Raw genomic sequence first — 13,261 nt, forward strand, 5'->3', positions numbered from 1 at the left:
CTTCATGAACCTGAAGAAGACAGCTGAACAATGAACCAATTATGTATCAAATTTGCTGCACTTAGTATCAGATACTATTATATTCACAATTCACATTCCTTTTGATCTAATTGTAAGTGCTTCTTCATAAGTCCAATTAGGTGAGTAAAAACGGTCCATCAGATCTGAAATAAGAGGCAGTGGGTTCTGTTTTGTAATGGTTACAGGGTTAGGAAGCCTGTAATATTTACTTGTTTGTTAACTTGGTTTTAAAATTGCGCAACTCCAAGTGACTATTGGCAGCTGACAGAATAATGAAAAATATAAAAAACAAAATACAACAAAATAGACAAGAACAAATTGCGGAATTATTACAAAACAGCACTCCAGGCAACACATCAAAAATAAAACCTCAGAAACAATTGCCTATTGCTGCCAGAATTTATTTTTCTTTGGTGCAAAAAAATGGGGGTGCAGAGGCTGGAGATGTAGAAAGAAGGATAAATAAAAACTTCCTTCAAATTGTAGTCTGGAAACTCATTTAAAATAGCCTGCGAGCTGGGCTGGGGGCTTTTAGTTGATGGTGCGAGTTAAATGAAGAGGCAAATTAACTGCTTCTTTTTTCCTCAGAGCATTGGTAAAGTCAGTATACTTTTTGTGCAAGGAAAGAGATGCAGGAGCAGTGCAGGAGGAAGAGGGGAAGACTGGGATGCATACAAATGGTGGGGCTGATATTTTTGACAAGGAAAATAGATCTTTCTTCCCTTGCTTCCAGTAGACGTATGGATTAGGAATTATGTGCCTAGAATTATTGGAATGTGTAAGAAAGATATGAACGTAGTCACAAGAATGTTGTATAATCATTTATTTTTAGTTGCAGAGGAGTCCTTACCTGGGCTAAAGAAAAACAGAACTGGTCTGTTGCTCAGTGGTCCACAGTCCTCTTTTCTGATGAGAGCAACTTTTGCATCTCATTTGGAAACCAAGGACCCAGAGTCTGGAGGAAGAATGGAGAGGCACACACTGCAAGCTTGTATTGGTTGTGCTATAGTGGGTTGAGTGGTAAGGTGGTTTCTGAAAAAGTTGTGTGGATATCCATTTTGTTGGAAAATGTTGTGTAGGTGGTCTGTTTCCTTTTTCTAGTATTCTGGGTTACTGCAGTGTGTTAGTGTTCAAACAGAAAGCAGATAGTGAATCAGGTATTTCGATCTTAGTGAAGTTGGCTGTGTTATGTAGTACCAGTGCCATGGATTTTTTTGCTAGTTCTGGATCTATGGATATAAAAATAATGGGACATCAAATTAAAGCATATTTTATCTTTTTCTACATATTTGGTTTTCGTGGAGGCATTTTAATGGGGATTTAATAGAATATTTACTCCCGTCTGTGAGATGTCCAGATTTTTTTGTAATTTCTTTGAGATCCCTTTGTTGGCAAAGTTTTGCCTTATGATACAATGTTTTGTTCAATTAAACATGAGTTATAGTAGTATATAGATAATATGGTTTCTGAAGATTATTTTTAAAATATTGATCATGAGTAAATTAAATTGTAGATCAAAGTTGGTTACTGAATACTTAGCAAATAAAAAGTTATTTTATAACATTTCCATAGGTTTTTGTTTTGTTTTAGTGAAAAAATAGAAGCGAGCAATTCTGAAAACTTTCAGTGTCCACATATTTAGGCTAAAAAAGGTCCACTGATTTTAACAAATGCAAACTATTTTTTTCATTGTAAAACACAAAACTGCATATAGTGTTCTATCACTGGATCTTGAATGGCATAGGAATATTTAACTGATAACTTTTTTCCATGCTGCCTGTATTTTTCAAAATAAATATTTTTATTTTAAGTCAACTTAGGCTGTCATTTGAATGCTTTCCCAATTGCAATTTTAGAATCTACATATATGTATAAATAGAAAGATGTCACATTTGTATCTTCTGAAAATGATTGTATGTGTACTTAAATATATAAATTCTAAATATGGACATTTTTATAAACCATCAGAAAAATGATCAGAATATAAAAGCATGAATTATTGAGAGCATTTGCATCATATTTGCTTTCTATTACTTAATGACAAAACTCTACCACACATGCCTCCAGTGTTCATATTAAGAGCTTCCAAAGTATTTAAAATTTCAAAGAAGCAGATGCCATTTCTGATCAGTTTTATTGTCAAGATGCTTCTTCATTACCTTTGCAAACATTAATAGCAAAGATGTTAATTGCAGCAGCAATGTGCTGGCAATGTTGATAAGATCTGATACTTGTCATGTTCTGGAACTGGAGTTGCAGTTGTTTCAAAATCCTGCTAATTCTTCTCTGGGCTTTTTAAAATACATTGATTTAAAAACTGGCATCTTTTTCACTCCTAAGTAAAAACATACTTGGAAATACAATATTATAAATCCATAAGTAAATACACATACATGATTTTGCAATTTAAAAGATTTTATAGTTTAATAATTGCAATCCCTTTTTTCCAAGTATAGTTGAATAAAATTAAATATTTTATTCCAGTGTATAATGCTTAATATTCCCAGCTAGGCAGTAAAAAACATTTAAAAACCATCTTAGCATTATCCCAACACAGTACTTCACTTGTTTTAAAGTAGGTCATCTTGTTACTAAATGGATTATCTATTTCAGTTGAATTTAAAACAAGCCATTCTGTTTAATCTGTTACCAGAGATTCTATTTCTTACATTAATATGGATTTCTATTTCTTACCACACTACCGATCTTTTATATAAAGAAACCATTGTTAATTGCTAATAGTAATAATTCCTTTAAGAGATTTTGAGCTTCCTGAGCTTTGTGAAAAGCAAGACTGTACAACTTTTGAACCAAGCAATGCATGAGTCTATACATTAAAGAAGTGTACATTCTTTGAAAATATTGTGTATGCTTGATATATGTGGCTTAATTTCCGTAAAAAAACACAACGCCAGTGTATCCTGGAAGTTGAGTCACGGCAACTGAACTTGTTTTCTTTTGTGGTTTGAAACATTTTTCACTGCTTATTCAAGTAGCTTCTTAGTTTCCATGACTCAACTTCAAGACAACTACTGCAAATCTTCATCGACATTGCCAAACACCAGTGTAATGTAAAACTGCTAGTCAAATATTATTTTCTCATTTAAAGTATATTATAATCATTTCTCAAGATACTGCTTTAAGCAACTTGAATCCATATTAAGAGATTTTCAGTAAAGTATAATTATAGCTAAAAAATAAAAATAAATTATAGCCAAATAAACTTTTATACACCATTATAAAACATTATGCTGCTATACATCTATTCTATGAAAAATAGATAAAATAATTATGGCAGCAATTCATGACATGAGGAAAATTTCCATAGATAATGCATTTGGTCTTATATTGCCCTTGTAAATTTAAATAACTTTTTGGCATCATATCCAACTTAGTAAAGTGCACTTGGCATCTTGAATTGGATGGATTTTTGAAGTTTCAAATAATTATGTAAATTTTGACAAATGGTAGGAAATCTTAGGAAGAGGAAATACAAGAGTAGGTGAAAAAGAGACTCAACTGCATCTTCTGTAATTTGAGATTTTCTCTTTATGAAGTCACATTAGACTTGCTTTCAATATTCTGCCCAGGTCTCATTGATCGGAAAATGTTTGAAGAATCTTGTACATGATTAATTATTAGTTTTGATAGTTTTAATATATCTGTTCTGGTAGTGACAATAAAAACACCTCTAGTTAAACCTAATACTTGGAGGTTATAATTTGAAGCAAACAACCTAAAATAGTTTACCAGCAGATTCAAAACCATTGTCCATTTAAATGTAAGCTTTCATTTAGTTGGGGTAGGGGGGAGATCCTTTCAGTTGTGCTAATCCCAAAGCAATATTTTCTAGTTTTCATAAGTAAAATTCTGTAGTTAGGTGTCGGGTACAATTTTTTAAAAAGTTGTGCTCCTCCCTTCACTAACCTGAATCTTTTCAAATTCAGGTAACAAGCATGTTCATGGAAATGACTTATCAGCGTCTACAGGTACTTGCAATTTCTGATTGCCTACATTCCACATGTAGATAATATATTTAAATTGAGAGGTAGGCAGCATTTTATTTGTATGTATTTTTGTGGTTGAGTAAGTCACTTATGTGTGAGTGTGTAGCAGTGATCTCTCAAATTGTATTGCACTGCAGAAAATTTTTGCATGGAGGTTTTGGAATTCCAAACATTCTATTTTTTTAAAATGACATCGTTTGAAATGTTAATAGCATGAAATAATTACTACATGTTATTGGTATTGATTCTTGCAGTTATTGAAGCTATCACAGTTCTATCTTAGCTATGATTCTGCACACACATACACACACACACACACACACACACACACACACACACACACACATTAAATTAGATGTATCTTCATCAACAAATATCCAGACAGATATTGTTTTGGTTTTACTTAAGACCATCCACCAGAAGCAACCGATTTCTATATGTTTAAGGAAAAGTTTAGAACCTCAACTGAAAATACATCCTTTCTATAAGAACTGTATTTTAATAAAATTGCTTTAGAAACAGTAACTTTGTATTCATACTGAAGGCTGTAAAACTCTGCACGTTGTAATACTAATAGCATCTAGGATAAGAATACCCAAGAGTGGGCTGCTACCGGTTCACACCAGTTTGGGAGGGCCAGGTGTTAATTTTACATCTGGTTCACCAAACCAGTAGTTGCAACAACTGACTGGCCCCACCCACTTCACTCTGCTGCTCCTAGAAGTCTCCACATAACCTGTTTTCCATCCCAGGTAAGTGCTCAGAGAGGATGAAAAATGGGCCTCCGGAAAGCCAGAAACGGAACCATTTCAGGCCTCCAGAGAGCCTCTGGAGCTCGGGGAGGGCAAAAATGGCCTCCCTTCTGTGATGGAGGCCGACTAGGCCACACCCACCGTGGCCTAGTCCACCCAGCAACTGGGCAGAGAATCTGTTGCTAAATTTTTTGAAGCTCACCACTGAGTATATATGAATTTTACAAATAGAGAAGGGCACTGATTGACAGTTTGATTTCGTTCAAATAGAGTTAATATAGAAATTAGAAAAAAATACAGCAAGCACATCATTTTGGTTTTTGCCATTAATGATAAGTTAGCTACATCAATATCAATTAATTAGGAGGGAAGTCCTGATACTTTGTCTACCGCCAATATCAACTGTTACCTGCAGTGATTTTCCACTTATCTTAATACAATTTAGCATTAAAATATGAAATTGATGTACATTTTAAGGCCATGGAAATCTGCGAAGAGGCTCTCAGTGACCTGGAACAAGAAGAAAATTTAGGGAGATTATTTCATATCATTTCATAAATGGATTTTTTGTATGCTTTTCTACTTTCTGTATTACTGCTACATATATCTGTATTATTTAGGGAGGTGCCACTATTAGAATAAGAATGCCATTAAGTGAATTTTTAGCCTTATGTTATAATGCTATGATGATAACTTTTAGGTTACTTTAAGTAAAATTTTAATTAAGATACTAAGGTGTGCTTTTTAATGGAAACATTTTCTTTATCTAAATCAGTGGTTCCCATACTTTTTCAGTCCACCACCCCCTTGGTGCTACAAACTCATCCTCGGTGCCCCCCACCCAGGGGTGGGATTCAAATTTCTGTGAACGTGACCTAATTTGAGGGCGTGGCTTGCTGGTCACATGACTGGCTGTGATTTGCTGGTCATGTGACTGGCTGGCTTGCTGGCTGGGCATGGCTTGCTGGTCACATGACTGGGTAGGTGTGGTTTGGTGATCATGTGACTGGGCAGGCGTGGCCAAGTAACTGGCAAACCAAATACAAGTGGTCCTCACTTAATGGCTGTTTGTTTAGCAAGTGTTCTAATTTATGACTTGCCTCTCCAGAGCTACTTGATCTGTTTTTGGAGTTTTGACAGCCACGCGCTCACACACACACACACACACACACACACACACACACACACACACCCTTCTAACCCTGCTGGAGCAGATCATTGCACTAGAATTGGCAAAGCATCTCTGATTAGATTCTAGTAGTGAATAAAATCTAATCAGAGATGCTTTGCCAATTCTTGTTGATTTGTTTTATTTGTATTTCTTTATTTTATGTCGCTGAATTGCATTGACATGTGTGTCCCTTCTTGTGCACAGCCCAGAAGCTTTTGTGATTCTTTGCAGCAAAAATTACCGACCTCTAGCTTTGCTCTACTTTTCAAACGTTCCGCCACTGCCATTGAGCCTGCTGCAATGGAGGGACCTGCCCAAGCAAGTCCCAAAGAAGCGGTGCACCAAGTCAATGGGGTGAGCTTGAGAGAGGGAAAGAGAGAGAAAGAAAAGAAAGAGAGAGAAAAAGAGAGAAGGAAGAAAAGAGAAAAGGGAAACAACAATAAAGGAACAGACAAAGAAAGAGTGGGGGTGGAAGGAAGGGACAGAAAGAAAAAGAAAGAAGGAGGGAGGAGAAAGATAATGAGATATCTATTCTAGTCCAATCACCTGCTCCAGCACAGTTAGAAGGGAGTGTGTGTCTGTGTCTGTGTATATGTGTGTTCTCCTTGTAATTTACCAGTACATTTTGGGCCTTCTTCAGAATTGGCACTGTAATACATTGGGGAAAAGTAATTTTTTTAGGGTGGAGATCTGATCCAATAGATCCTGTTTAAAGCCTCAACAAAATGTGAGAGCTTCCTGATAGTCTTGACCATGTTTTCTGCACAAAACCTTTAATAGAAGCCAAAGATGTTTCAATGTGGAAAAGGACCTCAGTCTAAACTAGGCATCATTTCAATCTGATGCATCAGGTTTCTCTCTCTCTCCCTCCCTCCCTCCCTCCCAGACTGGCTTTGCTTTACTTTCCCGATGTGCCTGCGGGGCCGATGCTTTGAACGTGGATGGATGGATAGAGAGGGAGAGAGACAGGTAGGTAGATATATTGGTAGGTAGGTAGGCAGGCAGGCAGGAAGGCAGGAGTACAGACAGACAGAGACCTTTTGGATGGATAGATAGGTAGACAGAAAGGCAGGCAGGTAGGTAGGCAGGCAGACAGACATACAGACTGATAGACCTTTTGGATGTATGGACAGACAGACAGAATGCGACAGTGGCGGCACTTTAAGAAAGTAGAACAAAGCCAGAGTGACTTTCCCAATGTGCTGCCACCGCTGCATTCAACGCCATTGAGCCTCTTGCCCCGCTCAGGTGCAAAAGTAAATGGGATGAGCCTGCGGTGCCAGCACCTCGAACGCCCCCCTGCCACCTCGAATGCCCCCCTGCCGCGGTGCCGCTTACAAGCAGAGCCCGTCCCACCTCCTGTAATCCCTAACACCACTTTGCACCGACTTCTAGGCCTTGGCCCACCAAGCAAAACCTCCCAACACTCGACTCCACCAAGAACGCTCAACATGCCGAAAGGCCCGCCCTATGTAATTCCTGCAACACAACTATGAGACGACACATGTGCTTTTACCTCGCTTCCTTGGGGAGACTTTCCTTGCAGCCAGCTTGACCCGGCCCATGTGGGGACCTGTCGCGGCTCAATGTAGGCAGCGCTTCCGGGATGGGAAGGGTGAATCCTGCCTGCAGCGCTACGTAGATCCCGTGCCTGCAAAAAACTTCCATCCGCCGCATGTTTTTTTCGGTGCGGCTGAACTCCTCCAGCATCCCCCTGCCAGCCCCCTTGCCTCTTAGCGCCCCCCTAAGGCATCCCACCACCACCCCAGGGGGCGGTACCACCCACTTTGGGAACCATTAATCTAAATTATGACCAGCAATAAAATTTAGGCTTATATACTGCCCCATAGTGCTTTATAAACTCTCTGGGCAGTTTTAATGTAAACATTATTTGAATATTGCCCCAAACAATCTGGATCTTCATTTTACCCAAGGACAGAATGCTGAGTCAGTCTTGAGCCTTGTCAGGATTGAACTCCAGGCTGTTAGCAGAGTTTGCCTGCAATACTGCGTTTTAACCACTGAGCCACTTAGTTTATTTTTAGTTTTACCATTACACATATATTTTAACATTTGTTTTTTCAATGGCATATAAGTGATCAAAAAAAGGCCCCTTCTTTGGATACAATTAGAAAGTTATCTGACCTCCATGACATCACAGCACGGAGGTATCTTCACTTTCAGCAGTAACACTACTATATTTCTTGTTTAAAGGCTATGGATATCAGCATATATTAAGTAGAAGCCCTCACTTAGCAGGGGTGATTGGAATTGGCAACTGTTGCTAAGTGATGCATAAAACACATCACATGACCATGTCAACTTACAACAGCAGTTATGACAGTCGCAGTTGCTGCTGTGACTATGCAGGACTATGAATGTGTTTGGCATTTGCAACCGCCTGCTTCCCCACAGACTTCGCTTGTCAGATGCAGTCAGTGAAGGTTAAAAATGGTGATCACATTCATAACTGTGCTCTTGTTGCCAAGTACCCAGTGTGTGATCACTCGACAAGGATGCTGTGACCACCCAAATATAGCCCCTCCCAAATCACCTTTGTTCAGGCTCTTGCACTTTTGAACAGTCACTGAATGAATGGTCATTTATCAAGGACTCCAGTATCTTTTAAATCTCTTTTTAATTATAAGACTAAGATAAGACTCAACAAAAGATTTTGTCTTATGTTGACTGAGTACAAATTGGTTCTTAATATTTTTGTCTTGGAGGAAAATACTCCTTTAAACAATGTTAGCTGAAAAAGATTTGCATAAAATACATCAGACATAATGATGATAGAGATTATTTTCACCATATTTTTCTTATAATTTGATTAAAGAACAAAAAGCTTTTAAAACAGCTATGTAGTTGACTTGCTGTATCCATAAGAGTTATTAATTATTGCTTCCTTGCTTTTTTAAACATTAGGCCTTGTAAATTTAAATTTAACTTACATAAAACCCAAAATATGTCAATAAATAAATCACTGTTGTTAACCAATCAAGCTCATGAGACCTCTCTCTAATTTTAAATTATCATTGTTGATAGAAGATGTCACTCAAGGAAGAACAAAAATTCATCTTTAATTTCAAAAACATGTCTTTCTTTTGATAGCCTTCAAGCCATGAAATATATCCATAATATGAAGTATCATATTCATTTCTATTTTTTGCCTGAGATGATGATGATATAATTTCAAGTATAAATTATAGAATGTATATATTTCAGGTAGAATTCAGAAGGGACAGCACAGTTTCTACATGTGGTGCTAAATCTAAATATTACAATACAGTCTACAAAGTAAGCCCAGTATAACTGCCATTGCTCATGTCCCACAACTGCTTGCTCCAACACATCTTTCCAGTCAATATTGCTTTGAACAATAAAATCACTGATTACCCTAAAGGTCCTCAGGTATTTTTTGAATAAAGCCTTTGAAACCATATCTAGTAAATTAACTTTTTACTAATAGGAAATAGATAACTTGTCTTGACTATTGGTTGGAATGTTCATATATAACTAAAACATTTGTTATTAGAAGAATACATTAGTAAGTTTTTTAAAAGTAGAAAATAATTATACGATAGCTCTTAGTGAATCATACTTAAAGGTCCTTGATTTTTTAAAAGCAGCATCCTAATTAGTTCACCTCAAAAGATGTTCAAGTAGTTCTCATTATCCATAGTTTCTTTTATCTGTTGTTTCAGAGGGGGGCAATTAGTTTCATGTACAAATTGAAAGCCAGGTTTTTGTGTATCCATAAGGTTAATTCTTTTAAGGCCTGATTACCAATATTGTAGTTGGAAATTTTAAAGCAGTGATTACTTTATTCCCTTCTGCACAGAATATTGCCAAGTTTGCAACTCTTCAGATTAGAAAGAGAATGAGTATCTGTGTATTTCCTAAGTAGCTTTTTTTTTTTTTTTCACAAGAACTGGTACTGGGTCATAGATCACATTTTAGGAAATATAGATCAGTTTTCTGTGCCTTCTGACATAACTACAGTTTTTATAGCTTGCATTATTAGAAATGACTTTATAACAACTGGAAGAAAGATATATTAATTTAGAATTAATTCTGAGCTTCAGATAACATATACCCCCCACACAGTGTGTATGTATGTATGTGTATATTTGTTTGTTTGTTTGTATGTATGTATGTATGTATGTATGGTATTCAGCTTTGTTCGGGTATTTTCCCACATCATTATAGTTGTGCTTTTAAAGTTATAGCAACATTTCGGCAGAATCTCATCTGCCATCATTAGGCTTCTGTACTTTAAAAGCACAACTATAATGACGTGGGAAAATACCCGAACAAAGCTGAATACTATACATACAAATTATACATATATAATTGAGCTACAACTAATTTCTCAATTCTTTTCATGTATTCACTTTCCCATGATTGTGTCTACTTCAATATTGTGTGTACAAGGGCATTTAAATATTCATCTTTTTTTTTTTCATTTTGTGCAGAAGGCAGAAGAATCAGGCAAATGAAAAACAAGGCATGTCTAATTGGAAAGAGAAACATTGGCCCAATTATGTAAAAGTCATGGCACTATTTAAATTCTTACTGAATTTACTATCAAAGATTTGTTTGATTAATAATTTTAGCAATGAATTAACAGTGTCACCTATTGGATTGGGTTGTGGTTTTTTCTCAGACATTGCCATATACTAACTACAGAACCATATTGAATGTAAATCTTACAGTATAGCTTAGTTTAATTTATTATACTTGTCATAAAGATTAAGAAAATGTAATTCAAAAATGCTTAGAAGATTACATTTTCAAAGTGTGTACTTTCTTACTCTGAACAATATTCAAACTTACTTTATTAGATTAGTTGTATGATTTTACACTGTTTTACACTGCACGGCTAGACCCTTGTGAATGCTAGCTCTTGCTTTTTATCTGATTATTTGTTCATTTGTTGCACAGGCAAAGAGGCAAATGAGATAGATAGATATATATTAAGACATCATGGTATAAATGTTATTTTTATTTCATTGCTTTTTTAAACAGAAGCTGCTATCCTAGTTACCTTATGTACTATGCTGTGGTGGTTTTGAATGTGTTGCTTTCATTGTAAACAAACACATTTTTAAGCTGCCAACAGTGGAGCTTATCAGTTGAGATTTTTCTGTGCAGTAGTAACCAACTGATATGAATTGAGGAGCATAAAGTGTTTCTGGATTCCTTCAAGCTAGATGAATTCAACTAGTAACTTTCTTACTTGATTACTAAGTTATCTGAACTTTGAAAATGTCCCTACAAAGCAGCAGTTTGTCCCTGTCAAACTGGTGGCCTGTGGGCCAGATGCACCACGTGCAGGGCACGCCCACTCTGGCTGCACAAATGCAAAAACAGTCACAATACGTCATACGACACGATCAAGTTTGATACCCATGCTATAAAGGGACATTCATTAGATAGAGAAAGAATGTTTTATTAAATGCATAGATAATTATATAATTATCATTTTATTGTTATTGACCCAGCAACGTGAGATTCTGTCAGATGTATGAATAAGCAAAACCTTGAATTAACAGACTGGGGGAAAGGATGTCTGTTAAATCAAAAAATCCATTAAGTTCAAAATTATCTCACTGACATGAAGGTTATTATGCAATGAACATATTTATTCCATTGATACAAGTGCTTTAAAAATGTCAATTTTGTGAAAGTACATAAATGAATAAATGGCACTTATAGAAGCACAGATAATTAATTATATTGCCAGAATTGGTTACAATCCTTCTAAGAACAAAAATCTTTATATTAAGCTTGATACAGCCAGCTGAGGAATTCTGGGAGTTGTTGAATATGAAATTTGGCATTTGTTCACCAAAAGTAGCAATCTTTTCATACTGTATAAACTTGTGGTCTGATAAATGAAAACTTGATTGAAATTATAACAGGTGGAAACAAGATGAAAAACAAGCCTTCTCCAACTTGCTGCCTTCCAAATATGTTGAACTGGAATTTCACAATTCTAACTAATATGGAAATTATATTTGCAATCTGAGAAAATGTGTATTCTATCCCAAATATATGGAACTGCTCTTTATCTCATAGGCAATTATTCTACATAGGCTTGTCTTGGCTGTCAGCTGAGTGGTGACCATTCTCTCCGTAAACATTCTAATAAGACTTTCTGGAAAGTTATGAAGTAGATAGTAGTGGCTGCTTAAGTACTTCATATAAGCATGCATGGTGGACTGTCCTTTTCTCCTAAGCAATACTTACACTGATCAATGACTGAAATAAAGATTTGACTTAATGAGCAATAAAGAGAGATAGTTGAGAGATAAAGAGAGCAATAAAGAGAGATAGTTGTTGCTTAGAAATGTGGGAAACTGAAAAAGAAATGTCTCTGTATGTGGCATTTAAAAAGATGACATTATTTATATATACCTCCTTAGTGTTAGATTATTAAAGCCACTATTTTTATGGTCCAATTTCAAGTTACAAGTACAAGTAATTGAAAAAAAAAAGCCATAATTCATGACAATGTCACATTATTACTAAAGCAATTGAAATTGGAATAGACAGTTACCCACCTTAATAAAATACACTGAAGTTAATTAACAAAGTTTATATTATAATTTCTCATAATATAATTAATGTTTACTATAGAACTTTGTTAATGTCATGTATATTAATTAATATGGCCTTCATTTCTGTAAAATAGAAGAAATTTATATCTAGTTTATAGTTACAGTATCCTACACAGTGATTGTACAGATACACATGCTTACATGTATATATAATTATGTGCTTGTTTCTTTTCATGTATTTTTCTAGACCGCTCTAGCTCATCTAGAGTCTCTTGCGATTGATGTTGAGCAGGCTCATCCACCAGCTAGTAAAGAGAGCATAGATTGTCTGCCACAAATTATTATTACAGAAGATCACAATGGTAAGGATAAATTACATACTCACTGTTTTGGTCAAGTAACTGTATATGATCTAATAATATGATACATTATTATCTTTTGTAACTTAATTTGGTCTAATGTGACTATTTTCAAAACTATTTTAATTTATTAATAACTATTTCACCATAATTTTAATTACCTAGTTTTATATTTGTATACTAATATATACATTGTTTTCCTAAGCTGTAGGGCAAGAACAGTGTTGTGCTATTTGCTGTAGTGAGTACATCAAAGAAGAAATTGTAACAGAGCTTCCATGTCGCCACTTCTTTCACGTGACATGCATAACGCTTTGGTTACAAAAGGTGTGTAATTATGCTATACTTTAATGCTGCTTAAAAACTAGAAGGTTTTTTTAATGTCTAT

At 35.6% G+C, this 13,261-nt stretch overlaps 1 protein-coding gene and 1 long non-coding RNA gene across 10 annotated transcripts in view; one reads left to right on the forward strand and one right to left on the reverse strand.

Moving 5' to 3' along the window:
* Nucleotides 1–13,261, forward strand: part of PJA2 (praja ring finger ubiquitin ligase 2) — a 42,028-nt gene that overhangs the window by 25,815 nt on the left and 2,952 nt on the right. For 5 of the 9 annotated variants that reach the window (XM_026719745.2, XM_087926977.1, XM_026719770.2 and 2 more), the window contains 3 exons: nt 3,969–4,010; nt 12,762–12,876; nt 13,079–13,200. In XM_026719745.2, the coding sequence (XP_026575530.1) occupies nt 3,969–4,010; nt 12,762–12,876; nt 13,079–13,200 (279 nt within the window). The remainder of the gene's footprint in view (nt 1–3,968; nt 4,011–12,761; nt 12,877–13,078; nt 13,201–13,261) is intronic. The other 4 variants (XM_026719761.2, XM_087926978.1, XM_087926974.1 and 1 more) reach the window with 1 other exon arrangement.
* The window catches only part of LOC148127354 (uncharacterized), a 49,751-nt gene continuing 37,317 nt past the window's right edge, over nt 828–13,261 (reverse strand). Inside the window, exons 2-3 of the long non-coding RNA XR_015742243.1 lie at nt 5,250–5,290; nt 828–1,250 (exon numbers count right to left, since the gene is read on the reverse strand). This is a non-coding gene — a long non-coding RNA (uncharacterized LOC148127354). The remainder of the gene's footprint in view (nt 1,251–5,249; nt 5,291–13,261) is intronic.

The sequence above is a fragment of the Pseudonaja textilis genome, chromosome 2, assembly GCF_049901715.1.
Source record: "Pseudonaja textilis isolate UNSWEBS1 chromosome 2, rPseTex1.2, whole genome shotgun sequence".
Classification (NCBI taxonomy): domain Eukaryota; kingdom Metazoa; phylum Chordata; class Lepidosauria; order Squamata; family Elapidae; genus Pseudonaja; species Pseudonaja textilis.